Genomic DNA, 20,357 nt, shown 5'->3' on the forward strand with positions numbered 1-20,357 from the left:
AGCCTCCCAGTTCTCCCCCTGCTCTCCAACTGGTGGTGTTTCATAACTGGACCAAGGTAAGAATCAAGCATCACATTATTATTTTACCATATTCAACACAGAATGGAGAGGATGAAACTCTGTGATGCTGCAATGCAACATATTCCAAAATCTCCCTTAAACAAGGTTTTTGACCTGTAGCTCTTTTGCCGTCCTTGTCGGGCCAATGATTGACTAATGATGTCCTGTTTGTCTGCCCGACATGCTAAAAGGAGCCGAATTATATACCAGGAGATACCTCGGTAGGTTAGTCGACAATGAGCTGCTAGGATAAGGGCCTCACCATGGACCTGAACAAGCTAGCTTTCCTTCTGGGAGCCCTGCTCTGCACCGGTAAGATGTGACGTCTTTAATCTTTAATGATACTTATGAACCGTCCTACAGCTTTGTAACTGCTATAGAATACAAAAAGACCGGCAATACTTGACTTCACTGAGACTACAACCCTGTTCAAGTTGGTTTGAGAGGTTTTGTCAAGGCTGTTTCATCATTGAGTCAAGTCAGGATGCATCGAGAGGCAAATCTGGATGCACTTAAATCTGATTTTGTTCACTTTGCATCTAGTTTATATAATTTAGAGACGCCCCAATCAATGGGAAGCAGAGTCGGACAGAGACAGGCTGAAAATGATCTATCCAGCGACACAAAAGAACATTTCTGTCCAAACCCACAGTTCATCTGATTCTTGTGAAACACGTTTTGTTCTGTTGGTTTCTCATCAGTCACACTAAGTTCTTGACAGTATGGACTTTAATTGGGTCATTGTATGACTTTTGACTCGCTCAACATCTCCAATGTAGTCGGCCACATGCGTGTTTGACTCCGCTGCCATTGACAAGTTGAAACCTGCCTCTAATACTCAAATATCACCTACGGTGCACCACAGGGTTCAATCTTAGGTCCCGTTCTTTTTGTGTACATGCCTTTATTTGACTCTACAATAATTGTAATGCAGATTATTAACGTCTGTTCCAGATGGCAAAACCTTAATGAAGGCACGTCCGACAGTTGTTCTGTGGGTCCAACTGAACCATCTTTAAATGTCTAGAGAGATTCTTGGGGCATGGTATCGAGTCTTGAGGCAATAGTTAGATGTTTTGGAAGATACGCAGTCGACCGAGAGTTATATCAGAAGAATGATACCACTCTAATGTCTGAAGCTAAAGCTAGGAAGTGATTAGCTTAGCTTAGCTACAAAGTTAAATGACGTTGAAACTACATCCTGTGTTTTAGTGTTTTCTTACCGTCTTGTGTGTTTGATGTGTGTTACTCACCTGTAAACAGTTCAAGGTCTCTCTCACAATGTTTGTCATTTCAGTCAAATTAGTCAACACTGGTTTCTCCACACAGCGTCACAAACAGTGACACATCGTCGCACTGTTGCTCAATTCCCAGTCATGTAGATTGTTACAAACATCACATTTTTTCATTAGAAAAGCTAATGCTTATAAAATAATCAAAACATTTGTTTCCAATCCCAGAACATTCATCGATTTCTGAATCTGAAGCCTATAAAATATTTAATTATGTTAATCAGAACTTACAGGGGAAACAGCCTATTAATGCCATCGACTGTTATTAATAATTCAGTCTTTAAATTGCTGCTAATTCAAGCTAATTAGGTCAGATTAAATCACTAATGAGGAAAATCAACATTAACGTTTTATTATCTCTTCCATTTGGTGCTGTAAACAGATGTTTGTTTATGTGTGTGTACGATGTGTGTGTGTGTCCAGTGGTTTCTTCTTTCTTTAACCTTTTATCTTATTTTAAAATTAGATTCTTTTAGTTAGTTAGTTCTTGTTATTTTACTTGATTAACATTTGACACTCTGCTGGATTACTTCTATTACTTAATATTTTACTTTAATATTTATTTATATAATTAAAATTTCACGTCAGATCCTGGATTTTGTTCATTTTAATCATTTCAAAACATGCTGATTTCAACATGCCTGAAACCTGATTTGGATGACAGCCATTCCTTCATGTGCTGAATGATAATAAATGTACTGAATGACAATTAATTAATGTAATGTTTCTCTCTGGTTTCAGTTGGTGGTACTGAGGTGGACGGCTACTCCAAAACTGAAGGAGCGTGGATCCTCTCGTTGAACAAAAGACAGTACTCAGTGAACACTGTGGCTGAGTGCGCCACCAAATGTGACACTGAAACAAGTTTCACCTGCAAGTAAGTTCACAATTTTGAAATACAACTTATGCATTTAAGGCTCGGCGTCCCAACCTGACGTTTGCTCTGTCTTCACAGGTCTTTCATATATAACGAAAAGGACCAAGAGTGTTGGACAGCAGCAGCAAACTCTAAAACAGAAACCATCCTGCGCAGAAGCAGCACAGCTTTATATCAGAAAAACGGCAAGTCCTTTTGTTCTGTTCCAGATGTGTGGTGTCCTTTCTTTGTCTCCTATGAATGCTCAGAGGTCTGAAGAGTGTTCCTACTGCTCCACTTTAGAGTTTGCATGATATTTTTTAGCCTCCATTACATTGTGGTTAATGTTTGGCCCGTGTTGCATGGTCAGTGATGTTTGGACTGCGTCTGCAAACACAGCGAGGGGGTGACGCACGTTCAACTCTACTGTGACTCAGATTTTGTGGATGAAACATGACTTGAGTGGGATCAGATCAATGATTCACTCAGAGATTAATTCTATCACTGTGCTCTGCAGCACATTATACAGTGAACGTGTCAACAAGAATTCCCTCTAAACAGCAGCTGATGTTACTGAATGATCAAACGTGCTGATAGTGTCCATTGGTGTGTGTTGTGCTTTTTTGTCTCGTCTAGAATACCTCCTGGAGTGTGTCAATGGAATAGGAACAGATTACAGAGGAACAAAGACCAAATCAAAGTCCGGAAAGATATGTCAGAGATGGGACGCAAAATACCCACACAGGCCCAAGTGTGTATTCACCTAAAACAATGTCAATGCACATATCACACCACGTCCTATTACACCTTCTCATGAAACTGATCTCACTGCATCTGCTGCAGCATCACACCGCAGAGCCACCCCCGAGCAGACCTGGAGTCTAACTTCTGCAGAAACCCTGATGAAGATGGCGGGGGACCCTGGTGTTACACCACCGACCCCAACACCCGCTGGGAACACTGCAACGTCCCGAGCTGCACAGGTAAAAACTGACTGATTTTTGTGTGTATCAGTGATGCCAAGGCACAAACTTAAACCACTGACTTGTCATAAATCACCCCCCCATCCTCCTGATTGAAAGCTGTTTCACGGTCCACCATCTAATTTGAGTGTTCAAATTATTAATTACTGCAGGCATCATATGGTGTCCTTAAAAGTTTCTACAACAGAAAAATAAAAATTGTTTGTATTGAATTGAACACTTTTCTCTGAAAGACCAGTAGGTCATAATTTTAATTTCATACTTTATGACCAAATACCTCCAAAATTAACGACATTCCCATCAGCAAGATTCTCTGAGTCCCTTTGAGCCTCAGTTGTACCTAATGTAGAAAAACCAACAACAACAACTGTACTCATGAAGTGAATGGAAAGGCAGACCAATGCAGCAGGTAGTGTGAGGTGTCTGTGCTTGTTCCTCTGCAGAGGAGTGCATATACTGCAGTGGTGAGGACTACAGAGGGAAAATCTCCACCACAGAAAACGGCTTCACCTGCCAACGCTGGGACTCCCAGAAACCTCACAACCATGGCTACAACCCCAGCGCGTAAGACTCAAGAGCAGCACGTCAATCCATCAATCAACCACAGAGCAGCACATCAATCCATCAATCAAGCACAGAGCAGCATGTCAATCCATCAATCAGCCACAGAGCAGCACATCAATCCATCAATCAACCACAGAGCAGCACATCAATCCATCAATCAACCACAGAGCAGCACATCAATCCATCAATCAAGGGCAGAGCAGCACATCAATCCATCAATCAAGCGCAGAGCAGCACATCAATCCATCAATCAGCCACAGAGCAGCACATCAATCCATCAATCAACCACAGAGCAGCACATCAATCCATCAATCAAGCGCAGAGCAGAATTGAATAAATAAAGCACATTTTGGTTTTTTGCCGAATGATTCATTTATTCTTTCTCTAGTCTTCCAGAGAAGTATCTGGAGGAGAACTACTGCAGAAACCCAGATGGGGACCCCCGACCCTGGTGCTTCACCACCAGCCCATCAAAACGATGGGACTTCTGCTCTATACCCCGCTGCAGTAAGTTTTCTGTCCCGTTTCATCATTGGAACACCTTGTACCTGCCCGAGCTTCTATCGCTGAGAGGACAGGTGCAGAGGTGTGGGGAAATTTTACTAAATGCATTACAACACATATTACTGCAGCTTTTATGAACTGTAGAAAACATGTTCACTCACCCGTTAACGAGTCGAGTTCAGGTGAGTTCAGTCCCACATTTGCTCGAACGTGTTGATGTTCCCTTGAGCAAGATGTTTAACCCCTTACTGCAGCAGGACCATTGAAGTGGCAAATTGACCTGAGGGACCAAAGAAAATACTGTATTTAAAAAACATGAAAAAGCACACAAATTGACAAATTTGACAATATTTCAAACGTTGCTGCTACTTGATTAGTTTTTACTGTAAGTTCAACAATCAATCCATCTCATCTTCCGTGCTCAGCGTCCGCGCCTCCCACCATCGTCCCAGAGGTGACCTGTGCCACCGGCGAAGGTGCACTGTACCGCGGTACAATAGCTGTGACGGAGTCTGGCAAAACGTGCCAGAGCTGGTCGGCTCAGACGCCACAAAAGCACAACCGCACGCCGGACAACTATCCCTGCAAGTAAGAGCTACTGTGACTTAAAAATTGTGTTTTTCAGAAAAGAAGGACTTAATTATTTCACATGTACGTTACATTTACGGTCTCTGTCATTCTCAACGTTTTTCTCAGATCCATTTTCTGTTGTATGCTAACTGCTTAGCACCAAACAGCAGACAGGACAAACTTAGCGTCTGGTTGAAGAAGTGCAGCATATAGCTGCCAAAGAGAGATGTATTTCTCAGGAGTTAGTGGAGACCAAAAGCAGAGGTGTTGGAATAGCCAGCTCCCCATCGAACAGAACAAGCCAAATTCCATTCAAAAACCTCTCACTTTAAAAGGTGTCTCTGCCTTATTGGTCAATGTATAACATGACACCACTTAGCATTGTTTACGAATCACAAAGAGTTACATCTAATAGAATAAGCAGAACAACTTTACAATAAAATATCAGCTTTTGTAGTTGGTTAGTCTGTTGTTGCCACTATCACTGTCACTCCGTAAATGTTCCTCTATGAGAGGATCTAGCTGGTGGATTGCCCAAATTCCATTCAAATAATTGTTGCTTCATCAACAAGACGAATGCTAAATTTACGAGGACTTGGTATTTAATCGATAGCTACATTGTTTCCAAGACTATCGTTAACTGTAACTTGGACTATACACCACTGACAAGATCTGATTAGGAAGGTTATGAAAACAACTAATTACCACAAAGGTACAAATGAAAATTGAGCTCTTACAGAGAAGCAGAAGCACACTCCAGAGCACGCTGCAGTTATTGTGATAAACACCATTTTTGCTATCTGCTGATTGCCAGAGGCCTAGATAACAACTACTGTCGCAACCCCGACAATGAGAGGATGCCCTGGTGTTACACCACTGACCCTGACACCCGCTGGGAGTACTGCAGAGTGCCGAGCTGCGGCGACGGAGCAGGACCAGGTATGTCAGTAACCGATTATGATGATGATGATGAAGAAAAACAGCTTTAAAAACAGATGCACCTCATTCAGAAAATGAATTCATTCATCACAGTTGTGAATTAATCTGATCTATACATCTGCTCATTAGTGTCCTGTAATATGTTCATGTACTTTGAAGAAAGAGCAAATTTGCAAAGGAAGGATAGAGGACAAGGAGACGCAATGACTAGTGATTGATGATTAGATGAATGACACAGTTACAGTAGTGTTAATGTCAGCGGTGATGGAACTTCAAGTTGTTTTCAAGGTCATTGATAGTACTTGAGTCATTAGTGTTCCTGAATAACGACCCCACAGAGGTTAAACCCTCTTGCATGAAAAATCTGACTCTAAATCTACGCGTCAATGAATCAGCCTGATTTCTTGTCTCTTGCTGCAGGTGAGCCAGTGATCCCCCCCGAGGAGGAAGACTGTTACGAGGGAGACGGGACAAGTTACCGTGGCATAACATCAGAGACGATCAGTGGGAAGAGATGTCAAAGCTGGAGCTCCATGACTCCTCACAGCCATGGGAAGACTCCACAGGCATTCCCCAACGCGTGAGCATCATCATCATGTCCACTAATACATTTCACATTGAAAACTGCAGATTTGACCCTTTATTACAATTATTTAATGAACACTGATGGGACATTTTGATGGCAAATAATGATCCTCATTTGTTCATCTAGGATACAAATCCAGGATAAACCAGGTTATATTCTGTATTTTAATTACCATCAGCAAATCACATTAAAAAAGATCCAGTGATCGTCCTCTTTTTGCTAAAAACATCATCGTCCATTTGTTTTAGGTAATTACTTAGTTTTAAAAGATTTGCACCTTCTGTAGGAACCAATGGGCTTCAGCAGTCTGTCTGTAGCTTTACAATATTAATAATAACAGTACAGAATATGGCCAGACTTAGTCTTTTAAGTCCTATAGAAGCAAACATGGAAGTGGTTTAACCTGCATTCTTTGTAATGACCAGCAGGGGGCGACTCTACTGGTTGCAAAAAGACATCTGTATGTATGGAAGCTTATGAGAATATGAACCGACTTTTCACTTTATTTATTACGTCAGTGAACCATTTCTGATGAGTTTATGGTCTCAATCACTAGTTTACAGTCTCCTTCAACACAGCTAAATGATGGCTCCATTTAGAGTGAAATAAAAGGGTACCTTGTGGTTAACAAGTTGCTACCACGGTGTGTCCTCGGGTCCTCTGTGTGATCCAATCGCAATATAGGCTTAGCAATGCATGTCCGACCCAGCTCCACCCTCAGGTCCAAATATGGTCACGTCTGGCTTCACAAAACACCGGCAACACAGCTGCCCCCTAGTGGTATATGAAATATTGTATTGAACATTAGTTCCTTTCTTGGTTTAATTCCAGGAGTAAAATAGAGAATCTTGTGTGATATTAGTACCTGCTGTCCTGAAGTTCTGGGTTTTCTGTTTCAACAGGGACCTCAGGAGGAATCTGTGCAGGAACCCTGATGGAGACCGAGCTCCCTGGTGTTACACCACGGACCCCAGAGTTCGCTGGGAGTACTGCAATTTGGAGAAATGCCCCACCAATCCTTCAGGAACCGCACCCCCCGTCCCTGCTAAACCCCAGCCCCCCACCACCGCCACCCAGACCCCACCACAGAAAGGTACAGTGTTCAACTTTCTAAATGTGTGTTTGTCAGTTTCTTTTATTCTGTATTCACCTGTTAGTTTCTCTCTGTTGCTCTGTCAGACTGTAAGGTTGGAAATGGGGAGTCATACCGGGGTCCAACCTCCATCACCATTCTGGGGGTGACCTGCCAGGCCTGGAGTTCTCAGAGTCCTCACCAACACAACAGCTTCACCCCACAAAGTCACCCCACCAAGGGCCTGGAGGGCAATGTGAGTGTGTAGCACCATAAACCACGATGGACTGATGGCATTTCACTCTGGATTTAACAAACACATTAAAGTTAAAATCTGGTAAATCATTAGATTTGTTTCCGGTTCATTGATTCTGTCCTTGTGTTTCACCATCAGAGCTGCAGAAACCCTGACAATGATGTGAACGGGCCGTGGTGTTACACAACTGACAGGAACAAAAAATGGGATTACTGTCAGATCCCTGATTGTGGTATGTGAACACTGCTTGTTTGTAGAACATTAAAGTTAATCATTGAACTTTTTAACGACTCTCCCTGCTTGGCCAGACGAACAGCGATATCGGTCCGTTGTTGATATTTGGTCCAGAGTGAAACATCTCAAAATATTGAAAACACTTTCAATAAATTCAATACAAACATTCATGGTCCCAGAAGATGAGTCCTTGTTATCTGTTGCCACCAACAGGCTGAAATGTTCACTTGTAAAATAAATAATCAAATCCTTTGAGATGGATTGAACAATAGCATGCGAATAACCCAATAACACCTAAAAATTAGCATTTTTACAACCCTGATTGACTGCATGTTATCATGCACATAATATGCACATTAACATATTAGTTGCTAGCATGCTATGATCCACTATAGAGCTAAAACAGTGACTCGTAAGATTGATTAGTTGACCAACAGAAAATTAATCAGTGACTATTTTGATAACCAGTTAATCATTGTCATTTTTTAAGCAATAATGCTATAAATGTACTGCTTTCAGCTTTTTACATGCATTTGCTGGTTTTCCGTCACTGCACAGATAGCGCTAGTAAAACAATTTGTTGTTTAGTCGACGAGATGTTTTGAGTCAAATTCCTTGTATGTGGCTTTACCAGCTTCTGCATGACCATCACATATGATAAACGCCTTGGTTGCACATAAACAAGAACAGGATGCAGGCCTTACCTTGTGGGGCAGCTGGATACGAGATATCACACAACATCACATGAGAATATGTGGTGCATCAGGTGGCTTACCTGAACCCAGTGTACTCAGTTAGGTCACACTAGCCCTGCTCAGTCTGGTCCTCTTCTCAGGTTAAAAACACCGGACTGAGCTCGGTTGGTTTCAGTTCAGAAATTAAACCAAAATACAGGGTCATTCATTGTCCATCGCCATCTCAACTCATTAAGTCCCTCATGCGTATCTCTCGCTGAGGAGAGAAGACTGAGGACATGGTCACATGAAGCAACACCCACCTTCTGGAAGCTTGGCAAGCAGTCAAAACTGACAAATGACAAACTGTTACAGTAAAACTTTGATGACAGTCAATAGAATCTGTTTGGCTTTTGGACTGTTGGTCAGAGGAAATAAGCAATTTGAGGACATCACCTTAGGCTGAGAGAAACTGTGACCGGAAATGTTACTGTTTCCTGAGACTTTATAGACTAAATGATCAGTCAGTTAATCAAGACGTATCAGACATTTTTGTCCATCCAACAATTGAATTAATCATACTGAGCACCAGCCTCACAGGCTGCTGGTGAGGCTGTCAACTTTCAGTCTTGATAAATTTCTGCTAATTTGTTCAATTTGGTTTTTTTTTTTTCCAGCTGGACTGAAGTGTGGTACGCCCGTCACCAAACCCAAGCGTTGTTTTGGTCGTATTGTGGGAGGCTGCGTGTCCAAACCCCACTCGTGGCCCTGGCAAATCAGCCTCCGCACCAAGTGAGCCCAACAACACTAAAATCTGAGTCCATTTGCAGAATATATTTATTTTTCTTTTACGTCTGCCATGTCTGTGTTCTGTATCTCCCCTGAAATCATGATGCTGCATCTCCAGGGGTTTATCTGTTAATTTGAAAATTATATCTGATATTAAAAAAGGGTTTTATAATCTCAGGTTGTTTATTCTGAATTACATTTCTGTGTGTCATCCAGCACGGGTGTTCATTTCTGTGGAGGAACTCTGATTGACGCTCAGTGGGTCCTCACGGCTGCTCACTGCCTGGAGAGGTCAGTTAAAAGCATGTAAACATCAAATCGTGTGATAACACAACCACTGGATGGTGTGCCTGTTTCTAAATGTGTTGCGTCCCGCAGGTCCAAACGGCCTTCTGCCTACAAGGTTCTCCTGGGAATCCACACAGAGAGAGCCAACGAGGCGTCGAAACAAGAGAGGAACCTGGAGAAACTGGTGCTGGGACCCAACGGAGCCGACATCGCTCTGCTCAAACTGCAGAGGTGAGCACTGGACTCACCGCCTGCCGCTGAAGTCCCAGCACACGCAATCATAATGATACTGATGAGTTCAGTTATCTTTACTTTACTCACTTATTGCTACTCAGTGGTGGAAAGTAGCATTTAGAGTAAAGTACATTTACTAAAGTAATGAAAATGACTTTAGGTGCTTAACAAGTCAACAGGGAACAGAAGCTATACAAAGGCATAATTTTCAACCAGGTCATGTAGCTAGTGTTAGCTTAGTTAGTTAGCTAGCTACAATTGATACAATAAACTTACGTCAAACCAACCAGTTACCTGTCAAACCAGTTAGCGGTTACATGTTAGACGCTGGCTTTCATTTGTCTGAAACCAAGCAACCATTGTTTTAAAATGACTAAGAATATCGAGATTAAATCCACCTCAGTTTATGTTTTTTTATCAACTGTAACTAGCTAACTAATTAAGCTAATGCTAGCTACACGATCTGGTTGAAAATGATGCCTTTGTTCAAACAAAATAAGCTGTGTGAGGACAATCTGGGCCATTTGTCATGTGATGTTTTAGAGAGTAAGTTATTAATCAGTTTTACCATTGAAACCGATGTTCTATGTGTGTGTTTGTGTTTTCAGTCCCGCACTAATAAATGACAAAGTCCTGCCAGCCTGTCTGCCAGAGAAGGACTACACTGTTCCCAGCGGAACCGAGTGTTATGTTACTGGATGGGGTGAAACTCAAGGTACAGTGATTAAAGACATTTTAGTCACTCTCAAAGTTTGAGGGTAAAGATTTAAAAACCTCCAGTGACCTCCATTTTCCAGCAATGTCTTTATTGATTTTGTAGTAGACTGAAACACCAAAAGTGCCAAAAAAAAAACAAAAAAAAAAAACATGAATTGTCCTTTATTGATGGAGTTATTAAGTCAAAATTGATATATTTGATCACATTTGTTGCTTTTCTTAAATAAGCATACAGTGAGCTGGATGGTGAACACAATCAGGGAGTGTACCTTTAAATTAGATATTTAGAAGTTAAATATGTTCTAGTATAATAGGATATTTGATACGTGCTAATACACTGGATGTGTAGAGAAAAGGTGGGAATAAAAAGCCACCAAACATTTCCAAACTGTAATACAGCATCTCCTCAAAATTGAGGAAGAGGAGGATGGTAGATGACTGCAGGGAGGTGTGTTGCAGGTACGGGAGGAGAAGGCGTCCTGAAGGAAACCGGTTTCCCTGTGATCGAGAACAAGATCTGCAATCGTCCGTCCTACCTGAACGGCAGAGTCAGAGACCACGAGATGTGTGCTGGAAACATCGAGGGAGGAACAGACAGCTGCCAGGTTTGAAAAACCCTAAAAAATACACAAACTGGAGAATATTTTAGAAAACTTTCCTGGAAAAAAATCGAGACACTGCGCAGGTGGTGAGCTCTAAATTAACTGCCAGTGTAAACAAAAAAGGTCGGCTACACGTGCAAAAATGTTAAATGTGTCTAAAAGCTGAAATACATGAAGTTTGAAGTGATTAATTAACAATGAATGAATATTTTTGGATTGAAGGGGAAGTCTGTAGACAGGTTTTGGGGAGTTTGTCGGTTTGAAAATGAAAGAAATGATCTTACCAGACTGCTCTGCTTGAGGTTGAGCTAGCAGCTCAAGGCTACGTTAGCCACTACGAGCATAACACTCCCATTGTAGGAAATGTAGGCACCAGGTTTGGACAAGGGAAGTTGCATGCAATAAAAAAGACCATATCCCCAGTTCGGCAATAGGAGTGTAATGCTAAATCGGTTCTTTTAACTACTACAAAATTTAAAAAGTTTTTTTTTTCTATAAAATATTAGCTTGTACCTGAACCTGCTCTTCCTTCCTGCTCTGCTGGTGTTCTTTTCCAGCCTCGTTTTGGCAGCAGTGGAAGTGAAAACCATCCATCTTGAACATATATTCTGCTTCATGTATTTTTGTGCTCTTCCTCCCTGCAGGGGGACAGCGGTGGTCCTCTGGTGTGTAATTCACAGAACAGGTATGTCCTGCAGGGTGTGACATCATGGGGTCTGGGATGCGCCAATGCCATGAAACCTGGCGTCTACGCTCGAGTCTCCAAGTTTGTCGACTGGATCGACAAAACCATCAAAGCCAATTAAAAAAAACATCTACCTTTAACAAGACAGTGGCAGAAAGTCAGCATTCATTGTGCTTTTTAAAGAGAAATTAACGTGTGTTTGTAGCGTGGTGTCATCTGATGTCCAGCGTTTTGTTCCCTGTGGTGAAGAATCAGAAGCAGATCATATTCCTGCTGTTTGGGATGTAAAGTTGTGTTGTCTGTTAGAGTTGAATAATAAAACAAAGGACATGGGGAAGCCTTGCTTTATAGAAAATGTATAAAAAAAACCTACTTCCTTGTGTTTAGTGGAGGTCAGTGTATTACAGGGAGGAAAATCTACACACATGCAGTCAAATACAGTCACACAGTTGACTCCCTGTTGTTTGTCAGGTCTGATTTTAAAAGTGTCTTCATTTGTTGGTTGTCCACGACGTCCTCTTTTTTCCTGGGAACAAAAACACATATTCCATAAGAGTAAATAGGAATGACTGCTTTCATTCATACAGATACTTTAGACTTAAAATGTGATGTAAGTGAAACATTAAGATTTTGTTTTCTTTCTCACTCTTGTAATGTTTTTGGCAAATATAACAAATTAATTGACATGTAATTTCTTTGCAGTTTTAAAAATGGCCTCAAATATTTCATTAAATGACAACTGTAATAAACATTTTGCCAGCAGTGGAAAGTAACTTCATTCATTTATACGTACATGTACTTCAGTGCAAGTTTGAGAACTGCTGCACTTTTTACTACATTTATTTAATATGTGATCTCATTATTTATTTAACAGCTTACGGACAAAACATTTGATCAGCCTACATGATGTACTGTTTCTGTACATATGAGACTACCCAACACTAGATCCAATCTAACACTGCAAAAGGGGCCATTCTGCATCTGCAAAGGGGACAAACTGTATCTCACCTGTTAGGAAACTCGATATCGTCAATGGTGTCAGGGAGAGGAACTCCTTTGGTTTCAGGCAGCAACAACACCAAACCTCCAGCTATGAACGCGACCACTCCTGTACGAAAAACCACAGTGGAGATTAAGAACTGACTGACGCAGTTACAGATTAAAAAAGGACACCACGGTGCTACACAGGACTTCACTAGTGAATATTACAGAGGTTTTATGTCAACATGCAGCACTGGGACAGGTAAGAGTGTCCCATCACTATTTATTAAGATGCTGTACCTTCTTACCTTGTGTGAGTCAGAAGAATCCAACCAGCCACACTTCAAGTTATGAGTTTGTGGCCATATGACTATGAACAGCGGCTCCTAAAGAGATTAGCATCAATGCTGCTATAGCATCAGTTATACGAGAGCTAGCGTACAGTTCTTCGTTGAGAGAGGACCAGAGAACGGCACTGAAGATGTTTTACTCTCCCCCAGACTGCTTTCAGTTTCATTTTCTGTCGACATGGTGTGGTTTGTTGATCTGATTGGTTGAAGTTGATAGACGGTGAGATAGACGGTGATAGATGGTTCATCTGATCACCAAGTATTTTTTGAAAGTGCCTGCCCTTTTCCAAACAGCTTCAATGAACATATTTGGGTCAGAAGTGTACAGCAGCTGTAACATCATCAGAACCGTCATCGGTAACATGTCAGATACCTACCAAAGATGATGAATGGCAGCTCCAGCCAGACGGCAGCAAGTCTGTACAGCAGGTATGGAGACACGATGCCTCCAACATCACACAGAGTCGAACAAACGGACACTCCCAGGTTCCTGTATGCAGTTAACCGTTAACCTTTAAATCCTGCAATGAAACTGAGTATTTTAGAGGTATCAAAGCAGAGCAGATCGGTCTGACCTCACCTGACAAAGGTTGGATAGAGTTCCGTGTTAACAAACACCACCATCTCAAAGGCCATGGTGATCCCCACCCGACCAATGCAGGCCACCACCGTCTTCAACCAGTGCAAACCTGAGGTGCAGAGACAGAACTGTGAGCATATTCAGAAAGTTTAGATGAAGATGTTCCTCAGAACATCTGAGCAGAAGCACAACATTTATCCTTCACAACACGTCCTCATACCAAAACAACTGAATAGGTCGATCACCAGACTCCCAGCACGACATATTTGAGTGTTGGAGAGTACCAGTAAGAGGTGTACCAGACCTTTGTCATCACATGGTTAACATTGTGAGCAGAACTAGCTGTTTTTTTGTAATTTTACATCAACTTCAAAAAACCATATTTTACCCCCAGGAACAACCTCTTTCAGTTATTTTTTTAAGACTGGCTCCAGCAATACAGTGAAACCAGTAAAAGCCTAAATGACACAATAAGAATAAGAAGTTCTCACTGTCAGGAATGAAGGCAGTGATCAGGCAGCAGACTCCAGCTACAATGTTGGCGGTGGCGAAGGGAAGGCGTCGGCCGATGCGGTCAATTGTGAAGAGGATGAGGAAGGCAGCAGGGAACTCCACCAAGCTGAAGATGAGGAAGTCGATGTAGATGTTTCCTCCTGCTATTCCTACCTGCATAATGAGGCCCTGATACACCACAGCACTGGTGAACCTGCAGAGATGGAAAACAGAAGACTGAACATCTCCTACATTCAGGGCCTTGTTTGGCCCACAAACCTGTGATTTGAGGTGAGTCTCACCAGTTGTACATGAGGATAAAAGTGTGCTTTCTCATATTTGGAGTTCTGAACAGGTCCATCAAAGAACCAGTGGGAAAGTCACCCTCATCATCTGTCAGTGTCTGAAACAATAATCATGATACAGTTGTGATATTAAGTTGGAGAACTGAGATACAAAGTAAACCGCTGAATCGATTTACCTCAAAGTTCTTGGAGAGTTTCTTCTTGTTTTCCTTCGCCATAGCTTCAGTGATCTCCAAAGCTTTTGAAGAATTCCTCTGAGAGATGAGCCATCTCGGAGACTCTGGGATTAACCTGCGGCGCAAAAAATTTTCAAACATCTCAGAGACTGTTCCATGAACACGACAACCTGTAATGATGGTCTGAGCTCGGTCTCTTTCTTAGTGTGATGTGTTTGACGCAAAACAGCATCAACAAAGCCATTAACATTTGACCATTTTGTGCTTTTCTTAACAAGCAGAGAGATGACGGGAAGTGAGTTTGGACAGACATGCAAAAGTCCTAGACTGGATGTGAAACCAGGGACATTCTGGTGCCTTAAAGTGCCAGACAAATGGATTTTTGACATTTGGTTCTGCGTTTGGTGCTTCAGAGACACAGGTCTAACCAGGAAACCTGTACAATAATGAGCAGTAATCCATAATAAATACAACTATAACCAAAAATTCTCTGATATTGAAAGATATATCTAACATGTACATCTGTGTCTATGAGTGGGAGAAAGACCAGAATCTCCAACCAACCAAACCAAGAATGTTGGTCTCACAAATGGCAACATGCTTGTTCACTGTAATATATTTGAGAAAAAGCAATGACTTGATTTTTGTTACAGCAGAATACTTAAACAAAAGCCTCCATCCACAAGCCTCCAACTCCATCTGAAACAGATAGAAAATGGAAAACAAGAATCTAAAGTTTCTCACCAGTAGTAGGACAGGAAGAGGATGTAGGGAACAGAGATGACGACCTGCAGCCAGCGCCAGTCAGTGATGAAGTAGGCGAGCAGAGGCAGGATGAGGTTGCCGACACTGAAGAACATCTGGAACAATATGCCCACCAACCGTCTGTGATTCACTCCAACGATCTCCGTCACTGACGGAAAGACAGGAAACAGGACATGTTTCGCTAAAAAGAGCTTAAACCAGTCAATGAGAGGACAGATCTCTGCAGAAAGGGCATGAACAAACACACGACTAGCAGGAATTCCACCAAGTCAAACAGTAACACACCGCAACACTGACGTCAGTCGTACCTTTCTATCTGCTATTTCGTTTTGTTTTTTTTTTTTCTGTTATACACATGTAGAGACTTAGTTAATGTATTGTTAAAGTTCAGCACCAAAGTTCAGAGTGCAAAATCATAATATTTGCCAGGGGTGGATGAAGCATTCATGACCTTAACCTCAGTAAAAGTACTAAAGTACTAGCATCAAAATACATTTAATTTGAATATACTTGAGGTATATTTAGAGGTGGAGATCATTCCAACTACTTTATGTACTACTGGGTGGCTTCACCTGAAATAATGTATCATTCTTAATTGTCCATTTTTACTTTGTATTCACTATGTGTCAATTAAATCTCAGTAAACATGGAAAATCGTCATTACGCAGCACATATGAAGCCATCCATCCTCCTTTGATTCCAAGGCCTAAGATGGCCCTGAGCACCAGGATGGAGATGTAGTTTGGAGTCACAGCCTGCACAAGCCCTGCAATGGCGTTCAGTATGTTGGAAATCAGGAAACTGATCCTCCGGCCAAACCTGCGGCACGAAAGAGAAGAGCCATCATATCGGTCATCGGTCAGAACAGCAGGCCTCAAACACATTCCAATACACATGAGACCTCTTCACTACATGCTGATGTTAAAGAAGAGGAGCAGGGCCGACAGGAGGCAATGGGGTTTATGGGAAATGTGGTCAAGCAAAACTGTGTGATTGACATAGCCAATCATCTCATCTGTGTCAGTAAGCTAGCACCACTTAGGGACATGTTGATTTTTAAGAATACTGAACGCAGTCTCTGATAACAAGGTGTAAATCTTAAAGGTCATGAAGGTGTAATTGTGGCCAACAGAGAAGACTAAGTGGTTACAGAAATGATCTGAGGCCTCACCTGTCAGCAAGGTAACCAAAAGCAAAGCTGCCAAGGAGGAAGCCCAAATTGAGAATGGACTGGTACGTGTCCACCAACCATGCGTCTGAACACACCAGGTTAAACTGAGACCATAGAGAACAACAGTTACAGGTGTGCACGCCAGATGTCATGTCTCAGACACTTTGGTTGCAGTTTCAGAAAATTCTCATCTCTGATTTAACTACAGAGAAATGTTCCACACACACCTTTTTGGTGTAGAATGTATTACATAGTTAATTTTTTATTTTTTATTTTCTATTTTGTATTTCTTATTCTCTTCTATGTCTCCTTTTATATTCCTGCTACGATTGCTGTTGCCTCTAACACCCTAATTTCCCCTACAGGGGATTAATAAAGTCTTATCTTATCTTATTAACATATCTCACCTCTGTAACTAAGGTCTTCCTGCCTTCGTAGTCATACTCCCAGCCATCCTTACAGACAAAAACACATCATTAGATTTAACACAGACAGTAAAAACAGGACTCATCAAAAAACTTTAAAGGACCTTTTTTGTCATCATCAATGATAAAAACTTAACGGGCACTTGATAACTTCTTGTATAAATCCAAAATGATCCAATGAAGAAATCTTAAAATTTTAACCCATCGTTCAAATGTGCTGCTTTAAAGGAAAAGTTTGATATTTTGGGGAATACAGCAGCCAGTTAGCTTAGCTTAGCACAGAGACTGGAAACATGGAGCAACAGCTAGCCTGGCTCTGTCTAACAAAAAAGGCCAATTTTAGATTTTAAACTTATTTTTTTCCCACAAATCAAACAAGATGTAATGTGTTAATTGTTCCTATCAATGGACAGAAGCTAGCTGCTTTCTTTTGGTTCCAGTCTTTGAGCTAAGCTAAGCTAAACTAGGCTAAGCTAATGGACTGCTGCCTGTAGCTTCATATTTACAGTACAGACATGTGAGTGGTATCAATGTCTTTTAAGGGGGGGATGACCCTGACCCTAATGCTAACCCCCAAAACTAGACCTGCAGTCAGTCTGTTCTGAGGTATTTAGTTCCAGAGGTGGTTTGATCTGGAGGCGTATTTTCAGCAGCACAGACACGACTGAACGATCACAGAAATATTATAAGAACATTCCTGGAATACTACAGACACAGTGTGTCTCTATGATCCTCTCAGTCATCTGTGACTACATGTTGCAGACAAGAGTTTAAGTATATAGGCTACAATATAATATAGAACTGAGTATTTATAGCATAGAGTTTAGAGAATATTGTAAATCCAAGATGAAACTGACAGAAGGGAATGAGAGAAAACTTGTCATGGATTTATCAATACACAGCACCGTTAAACTGACGGTATATCAGTCATGATTGGGTCACAGATCCTAACTGACACAACCCTCAGTCCCATAAAGGACCAATGAGTCAGAAAGACCAGACTGCTACCAGGAGATGAAGCCTGCTGGGTATCGATCTTCCCATCCAGAAAGTGAAGTACATCCCAGACTGCTGAACTATCCCTATACCTGCTTCTAATCCTTAGATTAGATGAGGAAGCTGTGACTATGTTCATCATTCTGGCTGAAAGTACTATAAATTTTGATATATTGATGTGTTTAGTATCCAAAATCTCATAATCCTCCTAGAAAATAAAAATTAAGATCAAACCATCAGAACACCTGAAAGCTTTCAATGAATTCTACTGCAGAACCAGATCTACTTGGATCAGAGGCCTCACCTTGCATGTGGTAACTGGAACTTTGGTCAGGTTCAGTTCCCGTGTGTCGCAGGTGAGCGTCGTGGCGTTCCAGTCCACCTCGTACTGCTCACAGTTGCTGTGCTGCAGCACTCCAGAGTTGTTGACCAGCGGCGCCGTCAGCCTGCGACCGTCCGCCAGACTCCATCCACACGTCTGCCTCCTCTCCACCACCACCGGGTCCCGACACCAGTGATCAGGGGTGAAACCCTGGAAGACGATGCCGACGTACACACCTGAAAAAGGTATCGACAGCAGACAGAGCATGGCGAAGATCCGCTTCTGACAGCGGCCGAAGCTCCCAACATCTTCCAGGAGGTTGTCAAAGGTCGCCATCACAACTGTGATCCAATTTTGGACTGCTGAGCACAGCACAGATTGGTGTCAAATGGTAGTAGTCTGCTTTAGAGCTTCTGACAGACTTCACCCTCCTGCTAACTCACTGGGTCGATGTGGAGCGAAAGTCCATAAAGCCTGTTAAAAACCATGAAATCTGCTGTGCAGATAAAAACACGTTACTGTTTAATGGAGTTAACAGGATGGCCGAGGAGTTATGCAATCATTGAATGGACCCAAACTGAACGCGAGCCAAGACAAATTCAGTTAGTATGTTTAAAGAGTGCTACCAGAGTTACACAAGGCAAATTTATGCAAAATCTCTATGTCAGAGTACACCGATGCTTATCTCCTGGTTTTGAAAATGGGCGAGCAGCATTGGCATTCAGTGCGAGGTTCACTCCTACAGCTCCTGTGTGCTGCATTTGAAAACCTCTGCATTGTGTGACTCCCGTTGGCATGATAACAACAGACGCTGTGGTAAACAGCAGTGCACCGCAGACTGAGAGCAAGCACAGGCCGTCTGAGGATGTTCGTGATTCTGAGTGCTGATTCTGTCTTTTGTTGTCGACCATACCTTCTCCATCCCTCTCTCCTTCCTTTTCCCATAATTGTCCTTAAAGAGCCTTTAGGTTTCTTTTTATCTTCCAACTTCATGTCTTTGGATTATGTTGAATATTTAAATTTTAAAGTGCTTTAAGTAAACAGGACCTTGGATAAAGGTACTGTGTTGTTTCAGTCATTTTTGGTCGGCATTTACACTTTGCATTGAACTCTATGTAGAGATTTTCTGTGGCGGAGTCCGCCATTCCCGCGCAGGGATCAAGCCACCTTCACAACACCAGCGATTCACAGCAAACAACGTTTTGTGTTGTTTGATGTCTCATGATATCAGCCTCTCTGTTTACTGTTCACTGTCCTACAGCCGTATCACAGCTGTGTCAAGTTACTGCTGATGCCAACCCAACTTCAGGCTGTGCTGTTGGATTTTACTGCAGTATTCTTATTACCAAGCTCAAATATTACAGTTTTCCACCTTCAGCTCCTACCAGGATGAAGAGTTTCCTCTCTGGCAGTTTTTCTGACACAGGAAATATTTGCAGTGTTCCACCTGGCTTTTATTTTCAATGTTTATAAATTATTTTGCGTATTTTGTAAAAAAAAAAAAAAAAAAAAAAAATGCAGATTAAGTTATTGTTCAGGGAATTTGTGTTATTTACACAATGAGTGCATAAACTAGGTATGTTTAATTTAATCACAGTACATGTATTACTTGTATGAGCTGTGTTCATTTTAATCATAGAAAACATGAAGCTCTGCTGATCAGAAACAATACTGAGTGTGTGTGTGTGTGTGTGTGTGTGTGTGTGTGATTGTTTTGATCGTTTTATGTAATTCAATAAGCAAATAACAACAAAAAATCCCCCCCCCCCATAGCTAAATGACTTGTGTTCGCTGTTTGCTAACATTAGCTATTTGGAATTTTGCTAGCATGTGGCTAATATGAGGTAAGTTAGCTAACAGGGAGGATGGTTTGAATGGATCAGGACTCG

At 41.7% G+C, this 20,357-nt stretch overlaps 2 protein-coding genes across 2 annotated transcripts; one reads left to right on the forward strand and one right to left on the reverse strand.

Moving 5' to 3' along the window:
* Nucleotides 1–323: 323 nt before the first annotated feature.
* Nucleotides 324–12,026, forward strand: plg (plasminogen). Its single transcript, XM_076756694.1, has 19 exons — nucleotides 324–372; nucleotides 2,094–2,229; nucleotides 2,308–2,414; nucleotides 2,845–2,959; nucleotides 3,052–3,191; nucleotides 3,635–3,755; nucleotides 4,144–4,262; nucleotides 4,685–4,847; nucleotides 5,644–5,768; nucleotides 6,189–6,348; nucleotides 7,257–7,447; nucleotides 7,534–7,682; nucleotides 7,821–7,914; nucleotides 9,268–9,382; nucleotides 9,596–9,670; nucleotides 9,758–9,898; nucleotides 10,510–10,616; nucleotides 11,078–11,223; nucleotides 11,865–12,026. The coding sequence occupies exons 1-19, from the start codon at nucleotides 324–326 to the stop codon at nucleotides 12,024–12,026; spliced, it is 2,415 nt and encodes an 804-aa protein (XP_076612809.1).
* A 167-nt stretch (nucleotides 12,027–12,193) lies between these two features.
* On the reverse strand, nucleotides 12,194–18,809 carry LOC143336239 (solute carrier family 22 member 2-like). Its single transcript, XM_076756256.1, has 12 exons — nucleotides 18,451–18,809; nucleotides 17,133–17,180; nucleotides 16,726–16,829; nucleotides 16,219–16,373; nucleotides 15,534–15,702; nucleotides 14,790–14,904; nucleotides 14,611–14,711; nucleotides 14,308–14,522; nucleotides 13,817–13,925; nucleotides 13,614–13,726; nucleotides 12,914–13,013; nucleotides 12,194–12,431 (listed from the first exon to the last, which is right to left on the reverse strand). The coding sequence occupies exons 1-12, from the start codon at nucleotides 18,802–18,804 to the stop codon at nucleotides 12,347–12,349; spliced, it is 1,668 nt and encodes a 555-aa protein (XP_076612371.1). The 5' UTR covers nucleotides 18,805–18,809; the 3' UTR covers nucleotides 12,194–12,346.
* Between the last annotated feature and the right edge of the window lie 1,548 nt (nucleotides 18,810–20,357).

Source organism: Chaetodon auriga, chromosome 18 (assembly GCF_051107435.1).
Source record: "Chaetodon auriga isolate fChaAug3 chromosome 18, fChaAug3.hap1, whole genome shotgun sequence".
NCBI classification, from domain to species: domain Eukaryota; kingdom Metazoa; phylum Chordata; class Actinopteri; order Chaetodontiformes; family Chaetodontidae; genus Chaetodon; species Chaetodon auriga.